Source organism: Mesoplodon bidens, assembly GCF_964165515.1.
Source record: "Mesoplodon bidens genome assembly, chromosome: 14".
Lineage (NCBI taxonomy): Eukaryota > Metazoa > Chordata > Mammalia > Artiodactyla > Ziphiidae > Mesoplodon > Mesoplodon bidens.
The window spans coordinates 59,734,347-59,749,434 of NC_138170.1; the positions used below are offsets into that span (position 1 = coordinate 59,734,347).

Here is a 15,088-nt window from a genome sequence, read left to right on the forward strand (position 1 = left end):
GAGCCACAACTACTGAGCCCATGCGCCGCAACTACTGAAGCCTGCACACCTAGAGCCCATGCTCCACAAGAGAAGCCACCGCAATGAGAAGCCTGCGCGCTGCAACAAAACGTAGCCCCTGCTCACAGTAACTAGAGAAAGCCCGCACGCAGCAATGAAAACCCAGTGCAGACAAAAAATAAATTAAATAAATAAATGATGGCTTCAGTCCCAGTTAATGATTCTACTAATAAAGGGCTGAAGTGATTCATAAGGCTATTAAATAAACTATGTCACTTTTAAATGATTAGGTTTTATCTCAATGAAATTTTTATGCGCTGACTCAAGTACTTATTTAAAAAGTTTAATGAATTGCTTTTTCTAATTTATGTATGGAATATTTAGAGGATTTTATTCATGTTACAGAACCAAGTTACCACTGGATTTGTTATTCTTTTTAATTAGGAATTTTATTTTCGTAATAATAACCATTTCTTTGAACACCATACTACCAAGTGGTATCACTTGGGATAATTTTCCATAAAACACAAACAGATAAAGAGCAAAGTTCTCATTATTGTATTATATCAAAATTAGTTTTGCACATGGTGCTGCTCGAAAAAAGAACCCAAATGAAACGAAACAAAGCATGTGCTGTGTGATTACAAGCTTCACTTACTGATGAACTCTTCTTGTACCCCAGCCTTGTAGCCTGAAGCTGTGCCTCAGGTAAACTACATATTACTGCAAGAAACTTGAGTGTTGTTTTCAAATGGTCAAACCAATAAAATTTAATCTATGAATGAAGGTGTGTGACATATTATGTTAAAACCAAAATAACTGAGTGTTAGTGTAGTAGATAGAATGACATGGTTGTGTATTCCAGAAATACAGCAGACATAAATTTGATCACCCCGTCAATCTTGTAGTGGTTGATTTTTAAGACATGAAAAGGGAGGAGGGAGGTCAATTATGAGGCCATTTTCATAATTTCAGAGAGATAATGAGTCCACTGGCCTCGGAAAACTGAATAAAGGAAGAAGGAAAGAGGGCCAAGACTGGAACCTTAGGGATAAATAGCAAATAAGGATTGAGATGAGGGGAATAAATCAGCAGTGGAGACTACTAGAGAGGAAGGAGGAGAACCAAAAGAATCCAGAATCCAAGTCTGAGTTAATCACCACTAAGTCCACAGCACGGGGCATAGGACTTAGCATGTTGTTGGTGCTCTGATACTGACTAAATAAAGACCAGATGCCAGTTTAAAAAAAAAAAAGTTATCAAAGATGAGAGAGTTTCAAGGACAGACAACAGTCTCAAAAGGGACAGAACCCAGTAAATAAGGACAGAAAAAGAGTCCCATGGAGGTTATTGGTGACCTCAGGCATAGCGTTTTCTCAGGTGGATCAAGCCAGATTATAGAAGATCGAGGAGTAAATGAGAGTGAAGGAAGTGGCAGCATTCGGTCTGGGAAAGGAAGAAACAAGACAGAGACAGAAGAGAACATGGGGGCAGATGGAAGGATCTGAGAGGTTTTTTGAGGTGTGGGAGGAAATTAGATAGGAAGGACTTGAGCAGGTACTTATCCTGGGGAAGAGGAGCTTAGCTAGAGAGCGAGGTTGACAACATACGGGGAATGATTGATGTCCTTGAAGAATCCTTGGGAAGTCAAACAGGATGGGGTAGCAGGCATATGAGGAAAGATTAATCAGTCTTGGACAGGGGCTGGACACTTGATCTGAAGGAAAAAGGTAAAGGTGGCTTCGGTTGCAGTTAAATTTTTTTCTCCCTCTGAAATTTGAGGTGGGTTCATTGGATGGGTTTGATGTGGAAGATTGTAAGAGACTTTTTAAAGTGAGTAGTAAGCGGTAGAAGTTTGTAATAGTTCTGAGATGAATCTGAGAGGGACTTACCAGAATGCCTAGAATTTCTGGTAGACTACTCTTGGGTACTTAGGTTGGAAATCATAAATTTTACTGGCACTGGATGCTAGGAATATTGTTTAGTCCTAAAGAGAAAAGAAGTAGGAGAATGACCATTTTTAAATGGAAAAATTATTTAAGTACATAATAAAGTAATTTTTGACTGAAAATATGTTCGGATAAAATATGACCCTTTTTCAAGATTGTTATAATATTTGCTACATAGTCCAATATATTAATTTCAGCTACCAAATTTATTTATTTTTACATGTATATTTTCTTAGATTTAATAATATAAATGTATCCTTTGAAATTAAAATTAATTTCTCTGTATTAATTTATAACAGCTGATTGGTGTTGAGTTGCTGAGTGTTTTACACCGCCTCCTACTGACCTGGAATCCACCATCCGTCCAGCTTCTGGTGACTGGAGTTGTACAACAGATAGTAAGAGCTGCTCAGGATTATTTGCAAGAAAAAAGAAACACACTAAGTAAGCACTAGAAATTACACTAACATTGAAGTAGATTTATTTGTACTCTAATTTTTAAAATATTAATACCAGGATGTTGTTAATTAAAAAATTTAACCATACATTTAGAAGCTTTGCAGTTGATTTTGCTTTCATTAGCATGATGCAAATGGAATTGCTCAGCTATCTTTCACCTTCAAAAGGGTCAACTTCACATGTTTCAGCCTAACATATGTGTTACTCCTATTATGAAGTACATTCCTAATAAAAAATACCTAATAAAAATTTTCGAAGTAAAAAATGAATTGTCCGTTACTTTTAAGGAGAGGTAAATAAACAATTCTAGTCAGGCAGGAATTATTCTGAGAAAGACATACGGCATCAGTTAAACATTTAGTTGTAAATTCTTTTGAAAGAATTTATTAAGTATACTTATTGTGTTGTTTCATCTACTGTTTTTTATTTTGTTTGCTGAGAATTTCACCAAATTTTCTTTTACCCAAGATGAAGATGATATGGAAAAAGAGTCCTGTCCTGTATTAGGAGAAGGAGGTGACAGTGGTGGTCTTATTCCTGGAAAATCTCTTGTGTTTGCAACTATGGAGCTGTTGATGTTCATTTTAGTGCGGCACATGCCACATCTCAGTACCAGGATGTCGGACTCTCCAAGTCATGTAGCCACTAAAACTCGACTGTCAGAAGAAAGTGCTCGTCTGGTAGCAGCCACAGTTACCATACTCTCTGACTTACCATCCCTTTGTTCACCTGCTGGTACGGTATTGATCACTATTTGGAAATGTGTTACACTGTATTAGAGATGAGGTTGCCTTTGATTTTAAGTGCTATTATGATTTATTTTCCTCTTAAATCTTAAAGGGGAAGTAGGGTTTTTTTTAAAGGGTTTGTTTACCTTTAGGAGCCTATAAAAAAAGACTGAAGGGCTTCCCTGGTGGTGCAGTGGTTGAGAGTCCGCCTGCCGATGCAGGGGACACGGGTTCGTGCCCCGGTCTGGGAGGATCCCACATGCCGTGGAGCAGCTGGGCACGTGAGCCATGGCCGCTGAGCCTGCGCATCCGGAGCCTGTGCTCCGCAACGGGAGAGGCCACAGCAGGGAGAGGCCCGCGTACCACAAAAAAAAAAAAAAAAAAAAAAAAAGACTGAAGATTTAAGAAGTCAAAGACCCAGGATACCCCTTTCAGCTACATGTCATACAAACTTCAGCAAAGAGGTAGAACCACAGTTTGAGGGAAGACATCGAATGTTAGCAGATAGACATAAAGTGGGATTACTAAACCCTTCATTTTCTGATCTGGTTGCTACTCTTGAGCAACACTGACAAACTAACAAATGTCAGAGGAGAGTGACAACCTACTTTAAGGAGCAACTAAAAAAATTATAGCTGAAAAACATAATAGCTGTCTGCAGACACCTAAAGAACTAGTGGATGGAAAGTAGACTTTCCCTCTGTTGTATCTAGAAGGTAGAGATGGTATCAGGATATATAAAGGTAAATTTCAGTTCAACACAAGCCTACAGATATGAAAACAATGAATTCTCCATCATTGAAGTTGTGTAGACAGACTACAGTGGCTGCATGTCAGAGTGGTGAAGGGAGTCTTTCATTAAGTGGGTGGTTGATTTGATTATCTTAAAGTTCTTTCAGCTACAAATCCTAGGATTCTTTCATCTCTTTTTGGCTTACCTGTATAGTCTTCTTATCTGTTTCCTGACTTGGTTACTATATTGACTGACTTAGTACTAAGGCTCACTTAGTACAATGAGATTGATTACTTGTCTTGGAATTGCTACATGATTCACCAAGTTTCTCAGGTACTTCTCAAAGTATTTGGTAAGGTTTTCCTTCTGTTTTTCTACCTTCCTTATTTTCATTATGAAGGGCATGATTATTAAATAGGTGAAATACTAGAAGTAATAAAAAATAAGGCAAGCTGGGAAAAGAAAGAAAATATTTCCTTTGAAATAACTTGTGACTTTTTTTCAAACACTGAATTATAGTAATAGTAATGCAGTAAATTTTGTATAAATACAAGGAAAAGAAATAATATTAAACCATAAAAATATAAACAATTGAAATAACTATAATATGGGAACTATTAATTATGAGGCAATCTGATTTGTTTTTATTTCAGGATGTATGACAGTCCTGCCCACAATTCTGTTTTTAATTGCAAGAATATTGAAAGACACAGCGATAAAGTCTGCAGATAATCAGGTTCCTCCACCGGTCAGTGCAGCTCTTCAAGGGATCAAAAGTATTGTGACACTTTCAATGGCCAAAACTGAGGATACTCAAAAACAGTGGACAGCTCTAATTCGTAGCACTCTTGCATGCATCCTAGAATATTCTCAACCAGGTAATCTAATCAGTTTAAAATTTTTTCAAGTTTATCAGGATATCTGTTCCCTAATAACTAATTGAATGAGCTCATCAGAAAACTGCTATATAACAATCAACTCAGAGAGGTATTTTAGTCCCATCTTTCAGATGTGAACTTTTAGTTCCCCATTCTGGATATTGACTCTGAACACCCTTGTCTTAGCACTTATATACATTTTGGGAGGTTTCCCCAAAAAGAAAGGATGTATGCATATAAAACTCCTATACATTGTTTTGAACTCCTATATAGTTGTCCATCACTTATATTTATCAATTATTATTCATTCCCCTAACAGTGGATATTTTTGCTATTTCTGATTTTTCCCAATTATAAAAAAATTGTCTCAGTGAACACCCTTATAAGTTCCTTATGTGCTTTGTGCTATGAGATTTTCTAGGGCATACCCCTCTAAGTGGAATTGATGACACATTTTAATTTTATCAGACATTGCCAAATTGCTCTCCAAAGTAGCTGTATGAATTTGCACTTCTACCAGCAGTGCCTGATCCCCACCAATACATGGTATTTCAGACTTCTAAATTTCATTATCTGATAAGTAAAACGTACTATCTTACTGTTTTAATTGGCATTTCTCATTTTCCTAGTGAGTATAAGCATTTTTCATGTTTGTGTCTAATTTGGGGGGAAATGCTTATTCACATTTTGGTCCATTTTTCTTCTGTTTGATTTTTCTTTCATTTTATTTCTGTTGTAAATGTGAAAGGATTGAAAACAAAGAATAATAATTAAAGACTTGCCATATTGCCTATTAAAACATTTCCACACTATCTAAAACTGTGGAGTGGGCCCAAGAATGAACAGATAGGGCAATGAAACAGAACAGATTGTTTTAAAACAGACATTCATCCACATGAGAATATAATACATGATAAGGGCACATTCATTATTCTTCAAATGGTTTGTGTCAATTAGCCATTTCAGATATCAGTTCCAGTTAGTCTCTCCCCTTATATCATGACTCTAAGTAAATACGAGGTAAGTTAGAATGATAATGTAAAATTTTTAAAATAGGTAAATAAAGAAAATATAGGTGACTCCTTTATGTCAGAATGACAAAGGACTATGTAAGTGTAAGTGAATGGTAAATATCACAGAGGAAAATATCAGTGTATTGGACTATAGAATTTAACATCTACCTGTCAAAAACAACGGCATTAAAAAATGGTGGAGGGCTTCCCTGGTGGCGCAGTGGTTGAGAGTCCACCTGCCAGTGCAGGGGACACGGGTTCGTGCCCCGGTCCAGGAAGATCCCACATGCCGCAGAGCAGCTGGGCCCATGAGCCATGGCCGCTGAGCCTGTGCATCCAGAGCCTGTGCTCTGCAACGGGAGAGGCCACAACAGTGAGAGGCCCGCGTACCGCAAAAAAAAAAAGGTTGATAAATCCTAAAAATTCTTGTCAGAAGGAAAAAGATTTTTTTCCTATTTCTTTAATTTTGTATCTATATGAGATGATGTATGTTTGCTAAACTTGTGATAATCATTTCATGATGTATGTAAGTCAAATCATTATACTGTGCACCTTAAACTTATATAGTACTGTGTGTCAATTGTATCTCAATAAAACTGGAAGAAAAAAATTTAAAAAATAAAAGATAACTGAAAAAAATATCAAAAACTGAAAATAATATTTATGTCAGTGTTAATATCATTAATGTACAAAGAAGTCTTTTAAGAAAGAAGGAAAGAGCACGCATTGTTAAAAAGGAAATAGAGATGCCCACCAAGTATGTAAAAAAGTTAGCCACATTATTATATAAGCAAAGAAATACAAACAAAAACAAAGTAATATAAATTTTTACCTGTAAAACTGATTTAAAAAAATTGTGAGTATGTACAGGTGGAATTGATACCAGGAGAACATTTTCATACTTTGCTGAAGGGAATTAATACAGTTTAAACTTTCAGGGAATCAATTCTGCAAAATACACACAGAGCCTTTAAGAATTCATACTCTGACCTTATTGATCAAAAATTTGTGTTCAAGGTTATTTATCACAGTCTATTTTATAATAATGAAAATACAAAAGTGATAAATATAACTATCTGGCAGTGGGAAAAAATATTAAATATATCATGGTATACTCATTTGAATTATATATCCATTATATCTATTAAAAATCATGTTTATAAATAATTATATATAAAAAAACTAACCCAGACCAGAAGAAATTAATCAAAAACCTAGAAATTAAACTATCACTAGATGGTAGTATTACAAGTTTTATTTTCTTTCCCATACACTTGTTATATTTTAAACAAACCATGTACTACTTATATCACCTGAAATTTTTTAGTATTAATATTTGGAAGGGAAAACTTTAACTAGTTTTATTAATGTTACTAAAACTATCTTAGCTTTATCATGAGTTAATATTTTTCTTTTTAGCATAGATTTTTAACAAACTAAAGAAACATTAAATGCCATAATTATATACGAATGTAAATGTATATGTGTGTATATTGATAGAACAAGAAAAAGTAGTTAAGAATTCATTTAAAAGTATAAATATTGGGCTTCCTTGGTGGCACAGTGGTTGAGAGTCCGCCTGCCGATGCAGGGGACATGGGTTCGTGCCCCGGTCTGGGAAGATCCCACATGCCGCGGAGCAGCTAGGCCCGTGAGCCATGGCTGCTGGGCCTGCGCATCCAGAGCCTGTGCTCTGCAACGGGAGAGGCTACAACAGTGAGAGGCCCGCGTACTGCAAAAAAAAAAAAAAAAAAAATATATATATATATATATATATATATATATATATAAATATTGTTTCAGTTTTCGTGGGGGTGTCCATAATCAATAATCATGTTTTTTAAATTGTCAATTATAAGAGAAGGTTTTGATACTTTATCCTAGTTCATTCATGTTAGATTAATTTAAAGGTATATGATAAGATAATTAACTTGCCTAAGATAACCTGTCCAGAGCTGAATTCTCAGTAGGCACAGTAAGTATGAAGTAGGGATCAAAGCCATGGGTGTACTTTTATAGTATTTGTAAGCAAGGCAAGCAGAATTTCTTGCTTTACTAGAAGAGTTTTGTAATAGAGAATTTCCTTTATGGAAATCATATTTCTTATTATAAAATCTGAGACTTCCACTTTAAAAAATGTGCCAGTGTATGTGTGTAACACACACATACACACACACACCTCCATGGATGTAATGAATCACTCTTAAGATTGCTATAATATTTTTTTTCATTTTTAAAATATTCAATTGTGAAATAGATTCAAACTTTTAAAAATGTTACAAGAATAATATAGTGAACTTCAGCATACTCTTCTAGATTTCACCAATTGTTAGCATTTTCTGCATGTTTTACTTTTTCTATAATCCATATATTATTATTGTTGATATTATTATTAATTTTGCTGAACCATTTGAGAATACATTGAAGGCATCATGACTCTTTACTCCTAAATACTTCACAGATATCCTAAGAACAAGAACAGTCTCTTACATAACCACTGAAGAATTATCAAATTGAGGCAATTTAACATTGATACAGGGCCTCCCTGGTGGCACAATGGTTGAGAATCCGCCTGCCAATGCAGGGGGCACGGGTTCGATCCCTGGTCCCGGAAGATCCCACATGCTGTGAAGCAACTAAGCCCGTGCACCACAACTACTGAGCCTGCGCTCTGTAGCCCGTGAGCCACAATACTGAGCCTGCGCTCTAGAGCCTGCAAGCCACAACTACTGAAGCCCCTGCGCCTAGAGCCAGTGCTCTGCAACAAGAGAAGCTATCACAATGAGAAGCCTGCGTGCAGCAACGAAGACCCAACACAACCAAAGATAAATAAATAAACAAACATGTATATATAAAAAAAAAAGTCAGAGAGAGAGGGTTATTGTTCAAGAATGAAAGATTTTTTTTTTTTTTTTTTTTTGTGGTACGCGGGCCCCTCACTGTTGTGGCCTCTCCTGTTGTAGAGCACAGGCTCCGGACGCACAGGCTCAGCGGCCATGGCTCATAGGCCTGGCCGCTCCGCGGCATGTGGGATCTTCCCAGACCGGGGCACGAACCTGTGTCCCCTGCATCGGCAGGCGCACTCTCAACCACTGCGCCACCAGGGAAGCCCTAGATTTTTTTAAATTTTTGTTTTATATTGGAGTTTAGTTGATTTACAATGTTGTGTTAGTTTCAGGTGTACAGCAAAGTGATTTAGTGTTACATATACATATATTCTTTTTCAGAAGAATTAAATTTCAAGACATTTTAGAAACAGCGTATTGCTTTCATTTTTATATGTGTCAATATTTCATTATTCATATATTTCAGAAGATTCTATGCCTGTGCCTGATGAAGTAAGCATGCTAACAGCAATTGCACTCTTCCTGTGGTCTGCTGGCAGTGAAATAATAGGAGTCCAGTCACTGCAGAATGGCTGCATGAACAGATTTAAAAATGCATTAAATTCATGTGACCCATGGGTAAGTTACACTTAAAACATAGTGTTAAACCTTCCACTTTATCAAGAAAATTTCAGATTGATTCATTAAAATTTGTGATACATCAAATGAAAACTTAAGTATTTGCTATATGACTTTTCAACAGAAAACTGGAAAAGGTTTAAGCATTAGGAGAGACATGTATATGTTTATTTATATCTACAGAAATTGCCCAGTATCTAAAATATTTGCTCAACCCTGGCCTATATTGGTAGAGACTTTACGTGCTTCTGTTTTTCACTGTTTACTTAATGACACCATTAAAGGATAAATATATATTATAACATGTTTTAATGGGCCTATTGGAAACTCTGTTTTCTAGAAAATAAGTTTTATTGTTTTACAGTGTTAGTGTCTAAACTACTGATTCTCAAACCTGCTGCACATCAGGAAAAAAAGCAATTTAGTTACATCTACCACTATCTTCCTAAACCAGAGTCTCCAGAAGTGTGGTCCACAGATCTGTATTTTAAAAATATTCCCCAGGCATTTTTTATGTCCAGCAATGTTTGGTAGCTTTTCTTCCACCAAAGCACTGAAACAGTTTCCCCTCTATTTTTCACGTACGTTGATGTGTTGATGGACCTTCCTTTTTTGTATGTTTGTTTCTTACAACATGAAGTCTTTCTAATCTAAAGTAGAGCCACTGAGACCTTATTTTCTAGGCCTGGAACACTTAAATTGGTTTAAGCAGTCATTTCCAGGGAATCCAAATAGAGTTGAGGTGTCTAAGTAATATATTTTTATAGCTTTGTTTGGCATCATTCAAATATTAGCCTTCCATACTAAATATATTAGGTTAAAGTGGGAGGGAGATTTGTAAATTAAAGAAAGAATTAAAAACACAAGTTAGTATTCCTGGTCTCTGATTTCTTATACACTATAGAAATACACAAATTATATCGGCAGTGGTAATTTGGGAGTTAACATATAAGGAATGTTTATTGGATTAATTTCTTTTCAGTTTTATTTAGTTAGCATGTTGGAAGTTTTATTACTCCATTTCTGTAAGTAGAAATGGCATTAATTCTTCCCACATTTCTATTTTCATCCTGCAGCATGCTTGTTTTCAGTATGTATTAAGATGCAGTGTGATGGTAGAGCAGATAAGAACTGTCACACATGTAAATTAATAAAATGATTTTCTTGTGTAGGTTCAAGCCAAATGTTACCAGCTTCTCCTCTCAGTCTTTCAGCATTCCAATCGTGCCCTTTCAACCCCCTACATCCATTCATTAGCTCCTATAGTGGTTGAAAAGCTAAAAGCTGTTGAAAGAAACAGACCAGCCAGTAATACAGAACTCTTAGCTGTTCAAGAAGGAATCAAAGTTCTTGAAACATTGGTTGCTCTTGGGGAAGAACATAACAGTAAGTATTTTTCTCTAAAAAGCCACTAGTCTAAAATGAAGATTTGTATTATATATAAATCTTCTTTGCTATTTGACACAGGCCATTGCAGCAGTAAGTTTACTAAGGGTGGTTACTATCTGAAAGATTAATGTTTTTGCGCGTGATGCTAACAAAATTGAGTTGATTTATGTTTATTTTTTAAGAGCAAGAGGTTAAACTACCGATGGCATTTGAACCCACAGATTGTTTTATTTTCTAGGAATGTACTCTTTAAGAACCAGGGAAAATATGGCTGCCTAATAGATTTTTTAAAATAATACATTTTGTTGTTCATAATAGAGGTATAAAAGCTTTTTAGCAGATAGGACAAATAGGACCAGATTAGCATTAATGATGCCAAACATCATTATTAAAATACTTCAAGGGCTTCCCTGGTGGCACAGTGGTTGAGAGTCCGCCTGCCGATGCAGGGGACACGGGTTCGTGCCCCGGTCCGGGAAGATCCCACATGCCGCGGAGCGGCTGGGCCCGTGAGCCGTGGCTGGCCGCTGAGCCTGTGCGTCCAGAGCCTGTGCTCTGCAACAGGAGAGGCCGCAGCAGTGAGAAGCCCGCGTACCACACACACACACAAAAAAAAAACTCAAAATTTGAAATTTTTAAATTATTGTTTTTTAATTTAATGAAGAACTACCACATACATCCATTTAACCAGAGACTTATGCAGCTTAACACTTACTCCTCTTTATTCCCTGCTAAATCTTAATTTCATCACAATCTAAAATTTATCTTAAAAAATATGACTTAATTATTACAGAAAGACTGTATTTTTTAAACTACTACCTTATGATTGAATGTTAAGCTGTTTCCAGTTTTTCAAGATCATAAATAACTGAGATAAGTATTTTTTATATAAATTTATTTTATTTTATTTATTTTTGGCTGTGTTGGGTCTTCATTGCTGAGCACGGGCTTTCTCTAGTTGCGGCTAGCAGGGGCTGCTCTTCATTGTGGTACGCGGGCTTCTTATTGTGGTGGCTTCTGTTGTTGCAGAGCACGAGCTCTAGGCGCACGGGCTTCAGTAGTTGTGGCACCGCAGGCTCAGTAGTTGTGGCTCACGGGCTTAGTTGCTCAGTGGCATGTGGGATCTTCCCGGACCAGGGATCGAACCCATGTCCCCTGCATTGGCAGGCAGATTCTTAACCACTGCGCCACCAGGGAAGTCTGAGATGAGTATTCTTGTACAGGTATCTTTGCACACATTTTTAAATTATTTCTATCAGGCAAATTTTTTTAAGTGAAATTACTGGGCCAAAGGGAATGCACATTCTAAAGCTTTTAATATATATTGCTAGATTACTCTCCAGGTAAAAATTACATCAGTTTTTTCTATCATAAAATTGTTCCTCTTCTCTTGAAAGAATTTCACACAAAATTGGAAAGGTAGTGGAGATCTTTTAAAAGCTATTGCTGATAGCTTACGTATAAAATAGTAATCCAGAACTATTACAGTGGAAGAGAAGAATACAGAAGCGATTATGAAAAAAAAAAGTTGCTCTGACTTGACGAGTAACTGGTTAGGGGGACAAGAGAAAGAGAAGAGCCAAATATTACTGTGTTACCTGGAAGAAGCATGGAAGCAACATTAAAACTGGAAAGGTCAGGAAGAAGAGCTGCTTGGGAGGAGTTGATAAGTTTAGTTGAAACTAGATATTAACAGATTATTTGGGTAGAAATGTTATGACTGACATCATGGCCCGTGTTTGGTAACTCAGCATAATTTTATCTTTATTTTTATTTTACTCACTGTAAACTCCATAAGCATGGGGACTAAATCTTATTCATTTTGTAATCTTAACACTGAGCTTATTGACTTTTGCATAGTCAGTATTTAAATATGTTTGAGTTGAGTTGACACTTGGGATCAGTTCCTGAACAGGTGCCCTAATTTAGGTAGGGAAGAGAGTCTTATACTTTTTCAAATAATTCTCTATTGTTTGAATTCTTTTAACAGCAGAATATATTTATATATTATTCATGAAATTAAATATAGTTTAATAGTTAATTAGACTTCAGTAAGGTTCATTAAATAAATAACCCTTTAATTTTCCATTTAAGAGTCAATTAATTTAAGGTATGAAATAACCAAAGCAGTGTAGCTTCAATTCTCCAACCAATTTCTAGTAGTTAGTATTAGTGAATTACATCAACAATAAGCACCATCACGATTTCTTCATTTTTTAAGGGACTGCTTCACTCAGATAACAGATGTTTTGTACTATAGCAAGACTTCTAAGAGGTAGAATAAGCAATTGTCATTTTTTAAAAATTAAAACCAAATCTGAGTCTAAGTGCCATGCAAAAACCGAAGGGAGATGGTTGCCATCACATTAATGTATACATACATTCACTCATTCCTTTGATGGTATCCTCCTAATGAATGCTTCAGGTTTCTGTTCCCTATTCCCTCTAATCTCCAACCTCCCTATTCTGGAATACCCTTAAAATTTTCATAATTTTATTCTCAAAATACATTTTACCAGATGACAATTATAAAGTGTTCATTCCTTTTTAACCTTTTAGCCAGTATTTTTTTAATAAAACAAATTAATATAAACGCAAAATATATAATCTTAACAAGAAATCAAACCTGATTTCCTCCCCTAACATGGCTTGGACAGTTAGTAAGTATTCAGTATTAATTATGAATAATTATTGAGGTCTAGGGCTTCCCTGGTGGTGCAGTGGTTGAGAGTCTGCCTGCTGATGCAGGGAACGCGGGTTCTTGCCCCTGTCCGGGAAGATCCCACATGCCGCGGAGCGGCTGGGCCCATGAGCCATGGCCGCTGAGCCTGTGCGTCCGGAGCCTGTGCTCCGCAACGGGGGAGGCCACAACAGTGAGAGGCCCGTGTACTTCAAAAAATAATAATAATTATTATTATTATTATTGAGGTCTAAAATTAGATCGTGAACATTTACTTCTACTTTATTGTAATTCAGACTACTGTAGTAATTGCCTAGTTTTTAAATAAAGGTTTATTGTAATTTTCAGACTTTATCTTTGTTACTTGCAGGAGTCCAATTACTTGCTCTTTTAGTTCCCACTTTGATCTCTTACCTGCTGGATGAAAATTCTTTTGCCTCAGCAAGCACAGCTTCCAAAGATCTTCATGAGTTTGCTCTCCGGAATTTAATGCATATTGGACCTCTGTATCCACATGCTTTCAAGACAGTAATGGGAGCAGCTCCTGAGCTGAAAGTACGTTTGGAAACTGCTGTTCGAGCAAGCCAAGCCAGCAAAGCTAAAGCAGCCGCCAGGCAGCCGGCCCCAGCCGTGCATTCTGCACCAACAATTAAGCTAAAAACAAGTTTCTTTTAATGTGCTGTTTCATTCGTTTTTGTTTATTTTGTCAATTAGCACCTAATTATTGATAGCCACTGTATCATTCCAGTCTATAGGTTCTACTTTATTTGTATATAGGAATTATATGCTTCCAAGTAGGGTAAGTCAAATAATGCTCACACTGGTTTCTGATTTTGAAGGAATGATTTTTTTTTTATTATGTGGTGAATGTGCTTTCATTTTCTTCCTAATAATGTTTCTCTTTTATTAATTTATTTTTTAAACACTGAGCCATAGCCTTTTAAATTAAATGCAAAAACATTGTATCATGTAGTTGGGCAGCCTATTGATATTGTCAGGGGAAAAATAGGTCATATTCAGCATCTGTTATAAAAAAATTAATTGAAAAGCAAGCTGAATTTAAATTTTGAAGTAATCAAAATAATGTAAAGTGTTGGTTTCGCGGTGTATCTATTAAGAATAAAGTTACACTTTCTTAGCATTTCTCAGAAAGTCCTTACCTTTCAGATAGATCTTTTTACTTTCATATTAGATTACTGAATTATACTTGTGTATATTTTAGTTAGCTAAATTAAAACTCATTTAAACATTCATTAAAATGTTTCAAATGTGGAATAATGTTCTGGGTTTTTTTAATGGCTAAAATTTGGCCTCACTTATGCTTTGTAATTACAGAGCCTTGAGTCTGGCTCTGATGGTTAGTTTCATTCATCAAATATTTATTGACTTCCTACCGTGTATAAGGCATCAAGCTAAGTGCTGCAGGGCAAACAAAAATGAATTAGTCATAATTATAGTTATGCCAATCTCTCATGCAATGGGAATTTTACGTCAAATAGATAATTGATGACATGAATGTTTGCCACAGTGTTTAGCACACTTTAAACACCAAGTTTTACCACACAGTATAATATAGACTGAACCTTTCTGAACATTCCAAAGGAATACCTATTCATCATCTGCTACCTCCTACTTATTCTCTCTCATACCCTCACTGATTGGCAGCTAATACAGCCTTGCCATTTAGTCTTTAGATCTCGGATAGGTGCGTTCTCACCTATTTTCTTATTCACTTTTATTTCTGTAGGGTTTTCTTTGTATTTTACACCTGCTTTTCCAAAGTTATTCTCCTTGT

The 15,088-nt window shown here is 36.0% G+C and overlaps 1 protein-coding gene across 2 annotated transcripts in view; it reads left to right on the plus strand.

Moving 5' to 3' along the window:
- Positions 1-14,571, plus strand: part of HEATR5B (HEAT repeat containing 5B) — a 92,372-nt gene extending 77,801 nt beyond the window's left edge. The window contains exons 31-36 of one of the 2 annotated variants that reach the window (XM_081253750.1): positions 2,249-2,393; positions 2,877-3,143; positions 4,523-4,747; positions 9,073-9,224; positions 10,397-10,610; positions 13,664-14,571. In XM_081253750.1, the coding sequence (XP_081109876.1) occupies positions 2,249-2,393; positions 2,877-3,143; positions 4,523-4,747; positions 9,073-9,224; positions 10,397-10,610; positions 13,664-13,968 (1,308 nt within the window). In that variant the 3' untranslated portion in view covers positions 13,969-14,571. The remainder of the gene's footprint in view (positions 1-2,248; positions 2,394-2,876; positions 3,144-4,522; positions 4,748-9,072; positions 9,225-10,396; positions 10,611-13,663) is intronic. The other variant, XM_081253751.1, reaches the window with a different exon arrangement.
- Positions 14,572-15,088: the final 517 nt, after the last annotated feature.